Genomic DNA, 13581 nt, shown 5'->3' with positions numbered 1-13581 from the left:
GGTTCCTCGAACTGTCAGGTTCAACAACCACATTTTGGAAGCGCCAGGTGACAAGTGCCCTTCCACACACACTGCAAGATGTACCTTCCTGGCCCCAGGACACGAGCTACTGCATTTTACCACCTTAAGATTAAGGCTGAGCCTATTACAACCGGATTATTTTTATTTTGGGGAAGCTTTCCCTCTCACCAGCAGTAACCCCTACAGCTGTGTATGCTTCTTCCAGAGGATGCTGAAGTTAAGGGAGGAGTCATCAGTCAGACTGAAAAAAGAGCCGTAATTCAGGATTCATCCATGCACTGAATGCTTAAAATTAACCTTCACACTCCTCCCACAAGTACAGCCTTGGTACAGATGACAGTTCCATCCCAGAGTGGAATTACTTGAATTCCAGAAATTAAGGGGCACACAGATCCAGAAAAGGCTTTATTAGGAATGTTTAAGGTACAGTGTTGCATACTCGTGATTCGCACTGTATTTTAAACAGAGTTCAGGACCCAGGTAAGCCAGAACACAGGCTTTTCAGCTACCAAAATCCAGTAGCTACATGTTATATACAGGTTTAGCACCGGCTTGCTCAAATGCAAGACCCTGCCACGGCAAGTTAAGCCAGACCGACTTGCAGAGGGCATTTTACCCTCTTAGCACACCAACCCTGTTCCCAAGGTACCACAGAGCAGGTCTGCAGCCTCCTTCCCCTCTCCTCACGCGCTGGGGGCATACTGCATGGCCAGCCGGTCAAAGTCATTCTCCTTCAAACCGGAAACAAAAATAAAATGAACAAATCTTGAACTTTACTGAAAACGTAGCAAGATCTGCATTAGCTGTAGAGAACACTATCACGGCTCACCAAAGCAAAAGGAACTCTAAGAAGCAAAATCACCTGTGTAAGTTCTCAATTTTTTCGATTTGTTCCATTTTCCCTTCACTATTACCTTTATCCTTCTTCCCCCTCCCCAAATCCTCTCTTCCAAAAAGATGTTTCCTGTATTTAAGCGTAATGTCTGATGGTAACAAACTTCTGACTCAGATTAAGAACCGTTATCTCAGAGCTGTTCTTTCAAGACGTTCCCAGGTTGGGGTACATCTCTCCTTGGCTGAACACCTGGTGTGAGCTTCCCAACATCTCTCACAAGGGCTAGAAAATGTGCTGGTAAGTGACATGACAGAGAAAGGACATGGACCTGCCCCCTCAGAACTGCAGTTGTGTACTGGTAAGGAATGCACTCGCCCCAGCAGACACTGGTATGAGGCATGATAAATTCAATTTTATATTAGAAATTAGTACCTTTGCCTGATACTCCTTTATGAACGGGTGATTTTTATGTGCATCTTTCAACTGTGACAAATAGCGATTCGTAACCTGATGGGAGGAGACAGATAAATTTAAATACTGAGATAACATGAGGAGAAGCCAAGAGTTTAAAACATCACACTTCAATCTATTTGTTTACAGTGAGTAAAGACCTGATTTTCTCAGTGTCCTGAATGTTAGCAGCCCCAGTTAAAACCAGTAAGATCTGTGCATACTCTGCACTTAAAAATGAGACCTTTAATAGTGGGTTCAAGAAAACAATCAGTGAGAACTGAACTCAGAACACGAGAGATTTCTTTTTCCACCCAGGCCTTCCTGTCAAGTATATACCATTGTCGACAACATCTGTATTTCCCCAAAGACTTTATTAAACATTGAAGAGGCGACCTCCCCGCACCCCAAACTATTCTATTTATTAATGCCAACCCCGATGAGAACATACAGAATTGCAAAACCCACACAAAGTTACCACGTGCACTAGGAACACACAACCTGCCCTCAGCAGCAGAACAGGTTGATCGTATTGGCTTGACGAGTACAATAAACCAAACCTCACCTCTGGTGGTTTGCCCAAGTGCTGCGACAGGACAACAAAGTTGATCAGGGTCTCAGGATGGCCACTGTCCTGAAAAGAAGAACAACCACCCGGTCTGACTTACCTCTACCGTGACTCAGCGTAAGAACCAGCATAGCTCTGCAAGAATAAGTTCTGCCAAACCTACAGCTCACTTGGCTGGAAAAGGCAAAGTGGGAGAAAAGGTAGGTATCAACAGCAACCACCCTTAGCGATATATATTGGTATTTTTGTGAAGTTTAACAGTGAAAGTCCTTGCTGTTTTACTCTATATCCCCCTGAGAGCAAATCTGCCTGGCAAAACCAGAAAGTACCTTGTCCAACGCCTCCTGAAGTACTCCCTCCGCATCGTCCCACTTGCCCTGAGCCATGTAGCAGGCTGCTTGCCCGTTAAGCAGGAGGAGGGTGGAGGAGCATTTGTCTGCCATCTCTTGGAAGATGTAATAGGCATCCTGTAACTTCTCACCACCCTGCAAAGGGAGGAGACAAACACCCACAGCCTCATTACGTGTTGCTAAGAAGCCTGTACATTCTCACCATGGTCAAAGGACTGGGCACAAAGTCCACTTCTAGGGTTGTAAAGCCCAGGTACGAAATGCAGAACCACCAACATGCACAGCTGTTGGCATTCGTGTGATCTCCTGTACCACAACAGATCACCGTCAGACCACAGATGAAAGAAATGCAAAAATGTTAAAAATTAAGAACCATTTAAATGATCAAAAGATCCAGGCTTCCATTCAAATAGAAGAAAACACTTCAAAAGAACCACTTCAGATGTTCGACGTAATAAAGGATTACGAAATGAGATTTTTATAATTAAATGCAGGTGTGGACACCTGGCTTTTCAAAAAGCTCCAGCTTCAGAAAGGTTCCACATGCAGTGGCTTCCACCAGCTAGAGGCGGGATCCCTCGTGGGAACTAAGATCTTATGGAAAATCTAACCCCACACTATTGTGAGGTAACGGCTACGTATGAGACACTTCATAGCAAAACCAAGTGAATGCTAAAACCAGAAATCTTAATAGTGTAACAGGTTATTGTAAGCACAACCTTGGACTTCACTGAGTTTTAGGAGACTACTTATTTTCAATAACCTGATTATCTGGACTACCAAGAAGTGTATGTTTTTGTTTGATTCACAAACATGCTTAAAGACAGCCTGCTCTAAGCAGAGAATTGCTGTTTGGTTTGGGGTTTTTTTTGAGTTTAACTGCACATTCTGGATGCTAGCAGCACTGCAGCTTTCCATTTTATATTATAATGTTTTGTGAATTATTTAAGCATGGTTTAGCTCCTTCTGGTGTGAGCTGAAAGCTAAGGAGAACAGATAAAAGAATGATGATCAAAATGGCCAGTTATTTGGTGAAACCAGCTACCAATATTTTCTGTGTACTTGAAGGAAGGGGGGAAAAAAAAAAAACCCCAAACCAACAAAACCCTGCATGTTTTTCTGAAAGCATGATGTGAAAAGAGCAATCGGGAACAAGACACGGAGGGGTGTTTCTCAGCTGTTCTAGGCTTGGGATCCCCATTTAAGATACTCACTATGGCCAGGTTCACCCAGGCAGTTGCCAGCTGGGTGAGAGTTGCATCCTCGTCTTGCTCCTGCATCTTCTTAAGTTCCTTGCTGCAGAAGCAAAAGTGGGAGTCAGGCAACAAGGCAACTTCTTTAAGATAAAAACAAAAAGCTTGTAGTTTCTTCTCTCAGCTCCTCCATTGCCCAACAGCCACAGCAAGCTGGTAGCGTGGCACAAACACCTCTTAATATTTTACTGAAACAATCTGTGAAAAACCTCCCTGTTTTACTTCCCTATGGGAAGTTGGAAACCCAGGACTAGAGATTCAAATCACATTCTGCTGAAGGTTAAGATTAAACCAAGAGGTCCATCTCTTCCTTTAGCTGCCTCTGACTCTATCATCTCCACAGCTTTTGCAACTTGAAGAATACAAACGCTTTGCAGCACACCCAAACCTACACACAAGTTGTTCTGTCCACTGCAGGTGTTAGAACGCTGCACCCCGGGGGAGGCTGGGTGATGAAAATTCTCTTATCAAGGCCCACCCCACCAGAGCACCCTTAAGAAGCAAAGGGACACAAACCTACCGAGCCAGATCGAGCCTGTCAAGCTTCAGAAGAATCTGGATCATCATGGCCATGCTGCAACAAACAAGAGCAAAGTGATTTTCACCACTGCAGGTTTTACTGCTCCCTATGCTCTGCCTGGGAGCCTGCTGCTCAGCAGAGAGAGGCACTGCCAGCGCCCCGGGACAGGCCTCCCTGCCACGGGGAACGTCTCGGAGCAGGACCCGGGAGGGGGAAGCTTGTCCCTAGCCCCCAGCAGCTCCCTCACTGAACTGACAAAACATTCATCTCGGCAGTTCTGAACACAGGCAAATCAATAAAGCAGCTTCTTAAGCTTCACAAGGGAGCAACAGTCTTGATATTGTAGGACGAGCACCAAATCACTTACTACTAAGACAACAAACTTCAAAGTAGTTTCTCAATGGTTTCAAGGCTTTTTAGAGATAAGCCAGACCTCAGCCATTTCCACGGCACCTCGCCCTAGACAAGAGAGGCTTTGCTAGCACACACCTCCACGATGCCAGGTGAGTTAACGCTTACCACTCCAAGCTCTCCCCTTGATGCAGAGTACGCAGAGCCGCATCGGGATTTTTGTCGTGGAAATAGATGGAAGCAGCCATCAGCAAGAAAGTAGTATTGGCTATATCAACGCTTTTTGCCATTTTCTTGTCCAAATCAGCAACAATTGCATCCCTATGAAGAGCAAGCATGAGAATTTGGGAGCGTTTCGTTATTAAGTGAGACAAAGAGATCCTGCCCCCACACAATTCTGCCTTTTTGAGATTCACTACAAAACCACAGAAAATCACAATAAAACCCACACTTCTGCATGAAACTTTCCACATGGAAACATAAGCCCTGTCTAACTGGGCTTCAGTTCCACCTTGTTATCAGACTTACCTCTGACTCTCGTTTGAAAGATATTCTGCAAACATCCTCACTGCTTGGAGCTCGGGACTAGCACTGGCTTTAATTTCATCCAGGACAACACCATATTTTCTCTGTTAAAGGCAATGAACAAAAATCTGTGACTTACTAATTTTTCAGAACACATGAAATACTTGCTTACTTTCTAAAACCTCTGTTAGAACAACAAAAAATAGGAATGGCAAATTTCTACTTTATGTCTCGCATCATGCTCTACAAACGCAGCCGAATTTCATAACCCCAAAGAGAACTATTTGTCCATAAGCCATTGTAAAGATGATGAAGTACCTCCCAAAGAGGTCTCGTTAGGCCATCCTGACCCTACCCACAATATGTTGCATTCACAATTGCATTACTGCCAGGAAATACATCATGTTCCAGCGCTAAAGGTGGAATTATTACTAAACTATAATGCTGTAATCACAGGACTCAGATCCACAACCTCCTTGACTCCAGCCCCGCGGTCAGATTATGTTGCTGCAAATGCAGCACTTGCAACCTCACCTGGGCGATGTAGGCTCGGAATAAGAAAACATCCCTCTCCACTTCCTTCTCTGGATTAGACGGCTGAAGGGATGACAGGAAACAAAAACCTCTCTCAGGGATCTGTACAGCCATAACTCAACCTCGCAACAACACGCCTCCACACGTGAGACTTCCCCAGAGAAACGACACCCCCACACACGCATTCTCGGGGCCCACGGGACCTCCTCTTCCACCCCAGTGTCCCCCTGCTAGAGCAGGGAGGTGGAGAGCACTGAAAACAGCCTGCGACAAGGCGGGAAGGGACGAAGGGCCCTCGGGGAGCCCCAGGATGGCGCCTTCAGACGCCGGAGCAGCCATGGGGAAGCAGAACCCGCAGGCCACAGGCCAGCCTGCCCCCGCCCCGAACCACCCCTACCTTGACCCGCTGTGCCTCGTTGATGGCGGTCTGGTAGGCCCCGATGTAGAAGCTGTTCTTCACGTCGAAGAGCTCGTCAGCGTCACCACCCTGACCAGCGGAGCCTGCACCCGCCCCGGACGCCATTTCCCCCCCTCAGACACGTCTCCGGAAGCAGCTGAGCCCCGGCGGCTGCCGGGAGCCGCGGTCTCCATGGAGACCTCCTGCAACAGCCAATAGGAACACAGGTCGGCGTAAACGTCACCAAAGCGCCGGAAGCGGCTGCGGAGCAAAGCAGGCTGGGAGGGGCCGGCAGGAGGCAGCCAACGGGGGGCGGTGACGTAACGGCCGGAAGTGCCCCGGTGCAGGCGGGGGCCGCCATGGCGGAGTTCCGGGCGCTGGGGCTGGCGCCGTGGCTGGCGGAGCAGGCGCGGCAGGTTGGACTGAGCCGGCCCACGCCCGTGCAGGCCGCCTGCATCCCGCCCGTGCTGCAGGGTGAGCGCGCTCGCTCCCCGTCCCGCTCCCGGCGCCGCGGTTAACGGGCCGCTGACGGTCACCGTCCTTCTGCCTCCCTCGCAGGTCGCGACTGCCTGGGCTGCGCCAAGACGGGCAGCGGGAAGACGGCGGCCTTCGTGCTGCCCGTGCTGCAGGTGCTCGCCGAGGACCCCTACGGCATCTTCTGCCTGGTGCTGACGCCCACCAGGTACCGAGCGGCCCCGGGAGGGCCCGCACTGGGCGAGCCGGGCCCGGAAGGCCCCGCCGCGGCGGTCGGCCCCGTTTTAACTCTCTCCTCCCCGGCAGGGAGCTGGCGTACCAGATCGCCGAGCAGTTCCGTGTCCTGGGGAAACCCCTCGGCCTGAAGGACTGCGTGGTGGTGGGCGGCCTGGGTGAGTGCTGCCATGCAGGTGTCGGAGCCTCCACCCTTCTCCACCCCCAGAACGGTCGGGAAAGCGCCGAGTGCCCGGGGAGCTTCTCTTTCCCCATGTTTTCCTCGTGCTGACAGGCCCTTATCCTGGGCCTAAGGCAGCAGAGGCTGTAGGAATGAGAGTGACGTTTTCCAGCTTTATAGACTAAACGATTCCAGGGTCTGTGTTCAGTTTCCCCTGACTGGGCTCTGTGGTTCTTGTTGCAGACATGGTGGCGCAGGCACTGGAGCTCTCCCGGAAACCCCACGTGGTCATCGCTACGCCCGGCAGGCTGGCGGATCACCTCCGCAGTTCCAACACTTTCAGCCTTAAAAAGCTAAAGTTCTTGGTAAGGCAGTTTTCCAAGGGTGGATTTTTTTTTTATGCTTTACCTTTGTAGGTGTGCGTGCAGCTGATCTCATTGATTTTCGGCTGTGCCTAGGTTTTGGATGAAGCTGACCGGTTGCTGGAGCAGGGCTGTGCTGACTTCACCCCGGACCTGGAGGTGATTCTGGACGCTGTTCCAGCACGCAGACAGACGTTGCTGTTCAGCGCCACGCTGACCGATACGCTGAAGGAGCTGAAGGGCCTGGCCGCAAACAGACCCTTCTTCTGGGAGGCTGTGTCCGAGTAAGTCTTTATCCACTCTACTGAGCAGATGAAGAATCCCATTTTCTCTCCGTTATCTTGTCTCCTTACTGTCTTTCATATCCCTCGTGTTCCATCTTCACTTACCACCACTTGGTGCTTTGCCTTCCCCTCCTGACAGGGTGCGGACGGTGGATGAATTGGACCAGCGCTACTTGCTTGTACCCGAAGCACTCAAGGACGCGTACCTTGTCCATTTAATCCAGACCTTCCAGGACGAGCATGAAGACTGGTCTATTATTATCTTTACCAAAACCTGCAAGTGAGTGGCATTGTTCCGCATGATTCCTCTTAATGTAGACGTGCCTTTATGTTTCTAGTTCAGATTCCAAATTTGCACTGTTTGGGGTGTTGGGCTGGGCTGGCATTTGTTTCCATGGTCTGTTCTGAAATTTGGTAGAGTAACAATTTTTTCTTTGAGCAATTTGGCGCTGAACGGCCGCCCAGAAATGTAGCACGCCAGGAGGTCAAGCTGCTTTACTTCCTGGCATCTTCCTTTCCTTCTGCTGGAAAAGGGATGGGGAAAAATAGCTCTGTCTGCTGCCCTGTGCTGTTCCCTTCCTTCGGGTGGTTCAAGGGACGGGACTGAGCCGTGGAGCGTGACACTCCCCTGAGTGCCAGTGGGGTGCTGTCCCTGGGGCGAGTAGCTGTGGAGTGGGTGTCCTGCTCCTCCCTTCTGTCAGGGTGCTTCAGTAACGAACTGCGTTGTAATTGTAGTGTGAGAGCTGCTCGAGGAGCCCCAGCTCTTTCCTGATCCATCAGCTTTACATTTCCCTGTTACATTCTGATTTTTTTGGTTTCTTCTTCCTTCAAGGGACTGCCAGGTCTTGAACATGATGCTTAGGAAATACAAGTTTCCTTCCGTAGCTCTGCATTCCATGATGAAACAGGTGAGTGACGCCGAGATGTGGGAGATGGATGCTTCCAGCTGCATCCCTGAGCCAGAGGCCACAACGTCCCTCACACGGGCTTTTTCTTTACAGCGGCAACGATTTGCAGCTTTAGCAAAGTTCAAGTCCAGCATCTTTAAGATTCTCATTGCCACTGATGTTGCTGCCAGGTAAGGGAAAAACACGGTCTCTGTTGCCAAAGGTCTCAAGCCTCTTTTTTCAGAACCACTGTGGAGAGCTGTATGAGGAGAGGGTCTGTCCTAGAATCAGCCCGAGCCAGTAAAGACTGTACTCATGAGAACAGGGAGCTCTTGGAGAAAGCAGAGGACAGGAACTTAACCTGCATATATTAAAATAGTGTTTTTCAACCTCTGTTCTCTTTTCCTGCGTTCCAGAGGTTTGGACATTCCCACAGTACAAGTTGTCATCAACCACAACACTCCTGGCCTGCCGAAAATCTACATTCACCGCGTTGGCCGGACAGCCCGTGCAGGTGAGGGGGGAAAACCGCGTGCTGTTTGCTGGCTAAACTGGGATCCCAGTGCTGGGGCCAAGCCCTGGATGGGTGCGAGGAGGCTTTGCAGCAGCTGCCGTGCAGCCTTTTCAGTCAGCACCAGATCTGCTCGGGTCACTGGCTCAGCATCCTGCCTTAAGGTTGCAGTGATGGCTCACCCCGATCTGTGTCTGATCTGCACCCAGAGTTAACTGAATTTTCAGAGCAAATAAAGACCCCTCTGCACACCCCGGCACCTTACTGTGCTACTGACTCACAGGGATGGGTGCTTCATCTCCCTCTGCTTGTCAAGATTCACCTATCGCCGTATTTTCATCATCCAGGTCGGAAAGGAATCGCTATCACGCTGGTGACGCAGTATGACATCCATCTCGTACACGCTATCGAGGAGGAAATCAGTAAGTGGAGCACCATTAGTGCTGCTAAAATGTGGGGTTGTGTATTTTCCTTTGTGTTTGTGGTGCTTGCAGCCCTGATTTTGTCAGTGCAGGATGTACGACCTAGAACATCAGCACAAAAATGGTTTCTCTTCCCTGTGTGGCCAAGGCTTGGGAAAGAGCGGGAGCACTTGAATCTCTGTCAGCTTTGATTCTGCTCTTGAGTGTGGCAGGTGTGAACGCGTTTGTATTCCTGCTATTTCTAGTGGAGGAGAAACAGCACGTTGAACTTTCTCTGTAGCCTTTTTATTAAAGCAGCCAGCTGCTTCCCTGCTGATGTGGACAAAAAGAACAGGTTGCTTTGCATAGGTTCAGACTTTGTATTTTTTTTTAGGGAGTAGATCTCATAAATGCAGCATCTTGTGCTATTGGGAACTGTAGGCAGAGGGGAGGATTTAATCCTTTGTTGTAGGCTGAAGAAGTCAGAGTGATCATAGCATATGACAACAACTCCACTGACAATCGGTGGAACTATATCGGGTTTTTTACTAGTTGAAAATCTGCCCCTGGATTTTGTAACCAACCACAGTCTGTAAATGTCTCGCCCTGATTTAGAACTGAAGCTGCAGGAGTTCTCTGTGGAGGAGCGGTTTGTGCTTGACATCCTCACCCAAGTGAACGTCACCAGGAGGGAGTGTGAAATAGTGAGTGTGCAAACATGAAGCCCCTTTGCTCAGGGGAGATCTTGGGCACCTGGGTGTAACCAGGAGAGTCGCTGCAGTCTAACGCACGGCTCTGGATATGCAGCTTTGCTCTTGAGCACATAAATGAGAATTTTTGTTCCTTTTTCTAGTGGAAGCACTTGGATGTGTGTGTGTGGAGGGGTGTTTTAGTTATCTTCCCTAAGTTTGCTCTATTACTGCACATCTTTGCAGCATTTTTATGAGGCTGGTACTTTGGGGGAAGGTCTGCAGGCTACCAAATGTGTGCATGCTGGGCTCTGCTGACCCTGTAGAGCTTTTCTCCGTGTCAGACCCGGTGCTTGGTTACTGATTCCCCTGCTGTATTTTTGCTTTGACAGGCACTGGAGGGAATGGATTTTGATGAGAAGAAAGAGATAAATAAGCGGAAACAAATGATCCTTGAAGGGAAGGTGAGAGTTGCTGCTATATAAACCACTTTGATCAGTAGCTGGGGTAATGCCATTGATGTGGAAAAGTTCCTCACTGCTGTAGTGTGTCTGCCTCGCTCCCCATCAAGGTGGTGAAGTTTTAGCTTAAAGGGTGACTGATACTGAAAAGCTTTTGGAGTAGCATCTGACTCTCACAGCCTGCTTGGTCACGGGCTAGAAAGCAGCATGGGCATCTAGGAAAGGCAAAGCCTGGCACTGTCCCTAGGCATGTCACTAGTGTCCTGGTGTTTGCCATTGCAGGATCCAGATCTGGAGGCAAAAAGGAAGGCAGAGCTAGCCAAGATCAAGAAGAAAAACAAGCAATGCCGTGAGAAGGTCCAGCAGACACTGCAGAAAAGAAAGCAACTGCAGCTGAAGAAGAAACTGCAGAAGAAGATGGAGCGGCGGAACAAACTGCGTGCTAAGGAAGAGAGAGAACCTCCTTCGGCCTGACTTGCTTGGCTCGAACTGCCCTGACGTTGCTGCTGCTTTGGGACTACCGGGATCTTGCGTGTTTTAATGTGGACACTTCTGACCCAAAATTGGTGGCGGGGGGGTGTGGGGAAGGTGGGTGAGGGGAGAAGGGACACTTTGATAAACTGTCTCTGTTATTTTCCTTCCTGCACCGTGCTGCTGGCTTGGGCCGTTCCTGGCAGGCTGGATCCGTCTCCTGGAAGAATGTCTTTCAAGAACATGTTTCCTTCCTCCAGCAAAGGAGAGGCCAGACCTGAATTCTTGGTGACGTGAAGGGAAATAAAGATCCTCTCTCTCTTCCCCCTTCATTCAGTCATTGCTCTTTCCCTTTCAAGGGCTGGTGCTTGCCACTCACCCTTGTTCCTATCAACAGATTCTCCCTTGAGCCAGAGTCTAAAAATACTGTGACAAAATGAGCTCAGCCCTTATCTGTGTCACGGCCCAGAGTTTTCTTGAGAGGAAAACTCCTGAAATGTGTGGAGAGGTTGTATTGTGTGGCTGGTCCTGGGGTCTTCTTGGGATAATTCTGCTTTATACATTTAAGTGATGCTCCTGCCTGTGTTTGTCTGCCTTGGCTCGGACTCCAGCCCTGGGCTATCCCCAGGGAGAGCAGAGTCCTGGTTTGGAGACCAGGGCTGCTGGGGACTCTCTTTTCCCAGATAATCAGTTCAAAGATGGTTTCTGGCACAGAAGAGGAGCCCCAGGAGTAGGGTTGCCTTGTTTCTTGTACCACCCAAGCGGGGTTTATATTTGGGTGTGCTCTGTAGGTTTCTGGGCCTCCCTCTGTAGATTTACATCATGTATGTTTGGGACAGGTGGGTTGGGCTGGAGGGGGCTGAGCTCTCCTAAGAAACAGTTGTGTTTCTCTATGGAAACAGAACATAAAATCCCAGAGTAGCTCAGGCCAGAGTTGGGCCAGCTCTGCTCTGATGTCGGGTTTGATCCCCAGTGCCTTCTTTAATGTTCAGAGCTTTCTATGACTCGAGACTGAAGATCTGTTATTTCTGTCCTCTGGCTTACAAAAATAGTTTCTAAGGCCAGTGCCCAAATAAATATTTATTACAAGTGACTGGATGTTTGACCTTCTCCAACACACGGGGGAGTTGTGGGATCTTAGGGGTGGGGAGCAGTGCTTGTGTGGGCAAACAGCTTGGAGATAAAATCGGGTTTTATTTCAAGAGATGAGTTGGGTAAGGGTTGAGCTTCTTGTGGGTGTTACATGCCTCAGTCCCTTCACGCAACCCAAGCCCAGCTCCTTTCCCAGGAGCACAGAGTCCCTGGGGTGCCCTTGCCCGACTCAAGCATGGTCTGGGCGCAGTGAGGCCTCGCAGAGGAAAACTGGCATTTCCCTGGGGGAAACTCCTGCAGCTGCACACAGCAGGGCCTGGGGTGGCTCCCTGGGGAGCTGCGGATCCAAGATGGCTGTGGTACGATTGGGTTTCAGAGGTGCCTGAAGTGTTCCCTACTTACCCTCTTGGGTGCCCTCCAGGAAGGAAAAAGCCCTCTGTAGCTGCTGTGTAGCACAGTTTGCTGTCACAGGCGGCAGCTGCTGCAGCAGCAGCAAATAGATTTGTATCAGACTGATGCTTTCTGAATGCTAAATGCTTCTACAGCCTTGTGCATGCTAATTTGCAGAGGAAGCCTGTTAGCTGGAGATTAAAAAGACATCCTCGCTGGGACCGGCTGCTCCTGCCTTCCTGGGAGGGTGCTGATAGTGCCTCCGAGTGTCACTTCCCCTCCCTCTCGCAGACACTTCTTCACCTGCTGTCTGAAGGCTCTTTACTTCATCCTGGTGGGGGTTTCTCTGTTCATCTCCTTCCACATGTGACGTGTGGGGTTTGATCAAGGCTTTTGTCTTGAAGCTTTATTCAAAATTCCTTTTAATACATCCCTTGTCTTTCTTGAGCAGCCTTCCCTGTGAGGGTAGGACACGTGCTGGAAATAAGAGCTCTCTGTAGTGCTGACTAGATGGTCTTGCTTCAGATAATCAGTTTTGGGAGTGGCCGAGTAGAAAGAGGTTGCTGTGGTAGTTGGGATGTAGAAAGATGCCTTAAATTCCCAATCAGGAATTTACATCTTGCCCAGGGCGAAAGGACATTGGGTGATGTTTCTGTACGAGGTGTCAGTACTGCCCCCCAAGTAGGATATCCCATCCTGGGGTTTCTAAGCATTGTCAGAAACCTCTGGGATCCCCAAGGACTAGAAGGACTTCCTTCTCCTCATGGCCTAGATTACATTTCGGCTGTAAAACCACCCTCTTCCGCACACGGCTCTGCCTGCCAGTCCCCCAAGCAGGTGCTCGCACACTTCCCTGCCTGCGCTGTGCAAAACCTGGCCAGAGCACGGCTGCCTCTGTGCCCCGCTGGGCCCCAGCAAGCCCCTGGCCCCTCGCAGGCTCTGCCCGCTCCCCTCTCTCAGCCCAAGCTCCCCAGCTCAGGGGGGGATTCCCTGGCTGGGTTACCATGGAAACTCTTCTCAATTCAGCATCTCTGATTGCTGCCTCTTCTCTCACCCAGACCCTGCGCGAAGGGGGCTGTGCTGGGGGGTGTGTGTGAGGGGACAGTCCTGCACCCCTCCTCATCCTCCCCTCTCCTCCGGGTGCGATACCAGCACCTGGCCCTGCTGCTCCGAGGGGCTCGGCCCGTCCTCCTCCGCCTCCCACCTTGCAGAGAAATTCTGTCTGGCCTTTACGCTGATGAGTCTGTAGGCATGTGCCAAGACTGGCCGTTTTGTGTGTCTTTAAGGAAATATTTGTTCCTGGAGCATTTCCCCCCACCTCTGCCCCTATTACAGAGGAACAAACCTCTCCGAGGAGTGCT

The 13581-nt window shown here is 50.0% G+C and overlaps 2 protein-coding genes across 2 annotated transcripts; one reads left to right on the top strand and one right to left on the bottom strand.

The window, feature by feature from the left end:
* Nucleotides 1-413: 413 nt before the first annotated feature.
* On the bottom strand, nucleotides 414-5965 carry COPE (COPI coat complex subunit epsilon). Its single transcript, XM_074808451.1, has 10 exons — nucleotides 5805-5965; nucleotides 5408-5470; nucleotides 4877-4977; nucleotides 4517-4669; nucleotides 3998-4051; nucleotides 3439-3520; nucleotides 2204-2359; nucleotides 1872-1940; nucleotides 1289-1363; nucleotides 414-752 (listed from the first exon to the last, which is right to left on the bottom strand). The coding sequence occupies exons 1-10, from the start codon at nucleotides 5928-5930 to the stop codon at nucleotides 705-707; spliced, it is 927 nt and encodes a 308-aa protein (XP_074664552.1). The 5' UTR covers nucleotides 5931-5965; the 3' UTR covers nucleotides 414-704.
* A 158-nt stretch (nucleotides 5966-6123) lies between these two features.
* DDX49 (DEAD-box helicase 49) lies at nucleotides 6124-11831 on the top strand. The gene is made up of 13 exons (XM_074808422.1): nucleotides 6124-6278; nucleotides 6363-6486; nucleotides 6585-6670; nucleotides 6916-7037; nucleotides 7131-7318; nucleotides 7458-7598; nucleotides 8151-8226; nucleotides 8320-8396; nucleotides 8622-8719; nucleotides 9064-9138; nucleotides 9733-9821; nucleotides 10199-10270; nucleotides 10550-11831. The coding sequence occupies exons 1-13, from the start codon at nucleotides 6164-6166 to the stop codon at nucleotides 10739-10741; spliced, it is 1455 nt and encodes a 484-aa protein (XP_074664523.1). The 5' UTR covers nucleotides 6124-6163; the 3' UTR covers nucleotides 10742-11831.
* Nucleotides 11832-13581: the final 1750 nt, after the last annotated feature.

Source organism: Strix aluco, chromosome 29, assembly GCF_031877795.1.
Source record: "Strix aluco isolate bStrAlu1 chromosome 29, bStrAlu1.hap1, whole genome shotgun sequence".
Classification (NCBI taxonomy): Eukaryota; Metazoa; Chordata; class Aves; order Strigiformes; family Strigidae; genus Strix; species Strix aluco.
This window is presented reverse-complemented; position numbering and strand designations above follow the sequence as displayed.

Coding starts and splice junctions, on each gene's coding strand:
- COPE (XM_074808451.1), bottom strand. CDS start 5,930: ATGGCGTCCGGGGCGGGTGCAGGCTCCGCTGGTCAGGGTGGTGACGCT. Junction 2,360..3,438: donor CCTGGGTGAACCTGGCCATA/GTGAGTATCTTA, acceptor CTCCCTTTGCAG/GGTGGTGAGAAGTTACAGGA. Junction 753..1,288: donor TAAAGGAGTATCAGGCAAAG/GTACTAATTTCT, acceptor TCCGGTTTGAAG/GAGAATGACTTTGACCGGCT.
- DDX49 (XM_074808422.1), top strand. CDS start 6,164: ATGGCGGAGTTCCGGGCGCTGGGGCTGGCGCCGTGGCTGGCGGAGCAG. Junction 7,038..7,130: donor TTAAAAAGCTAAAGTTCTTG/GTAAGGCAGTTT, acceptor GGCTGTGCCTAG/GTTTTGGATGAAGCTGACCG. Junction 8,397..8,621: donor GCCACTGATGTTGCTGCCAG/GTAAGGGAAAAA, acceptor CCTGCGTTCCAG/AGGTTTGGACATTCCCACAG.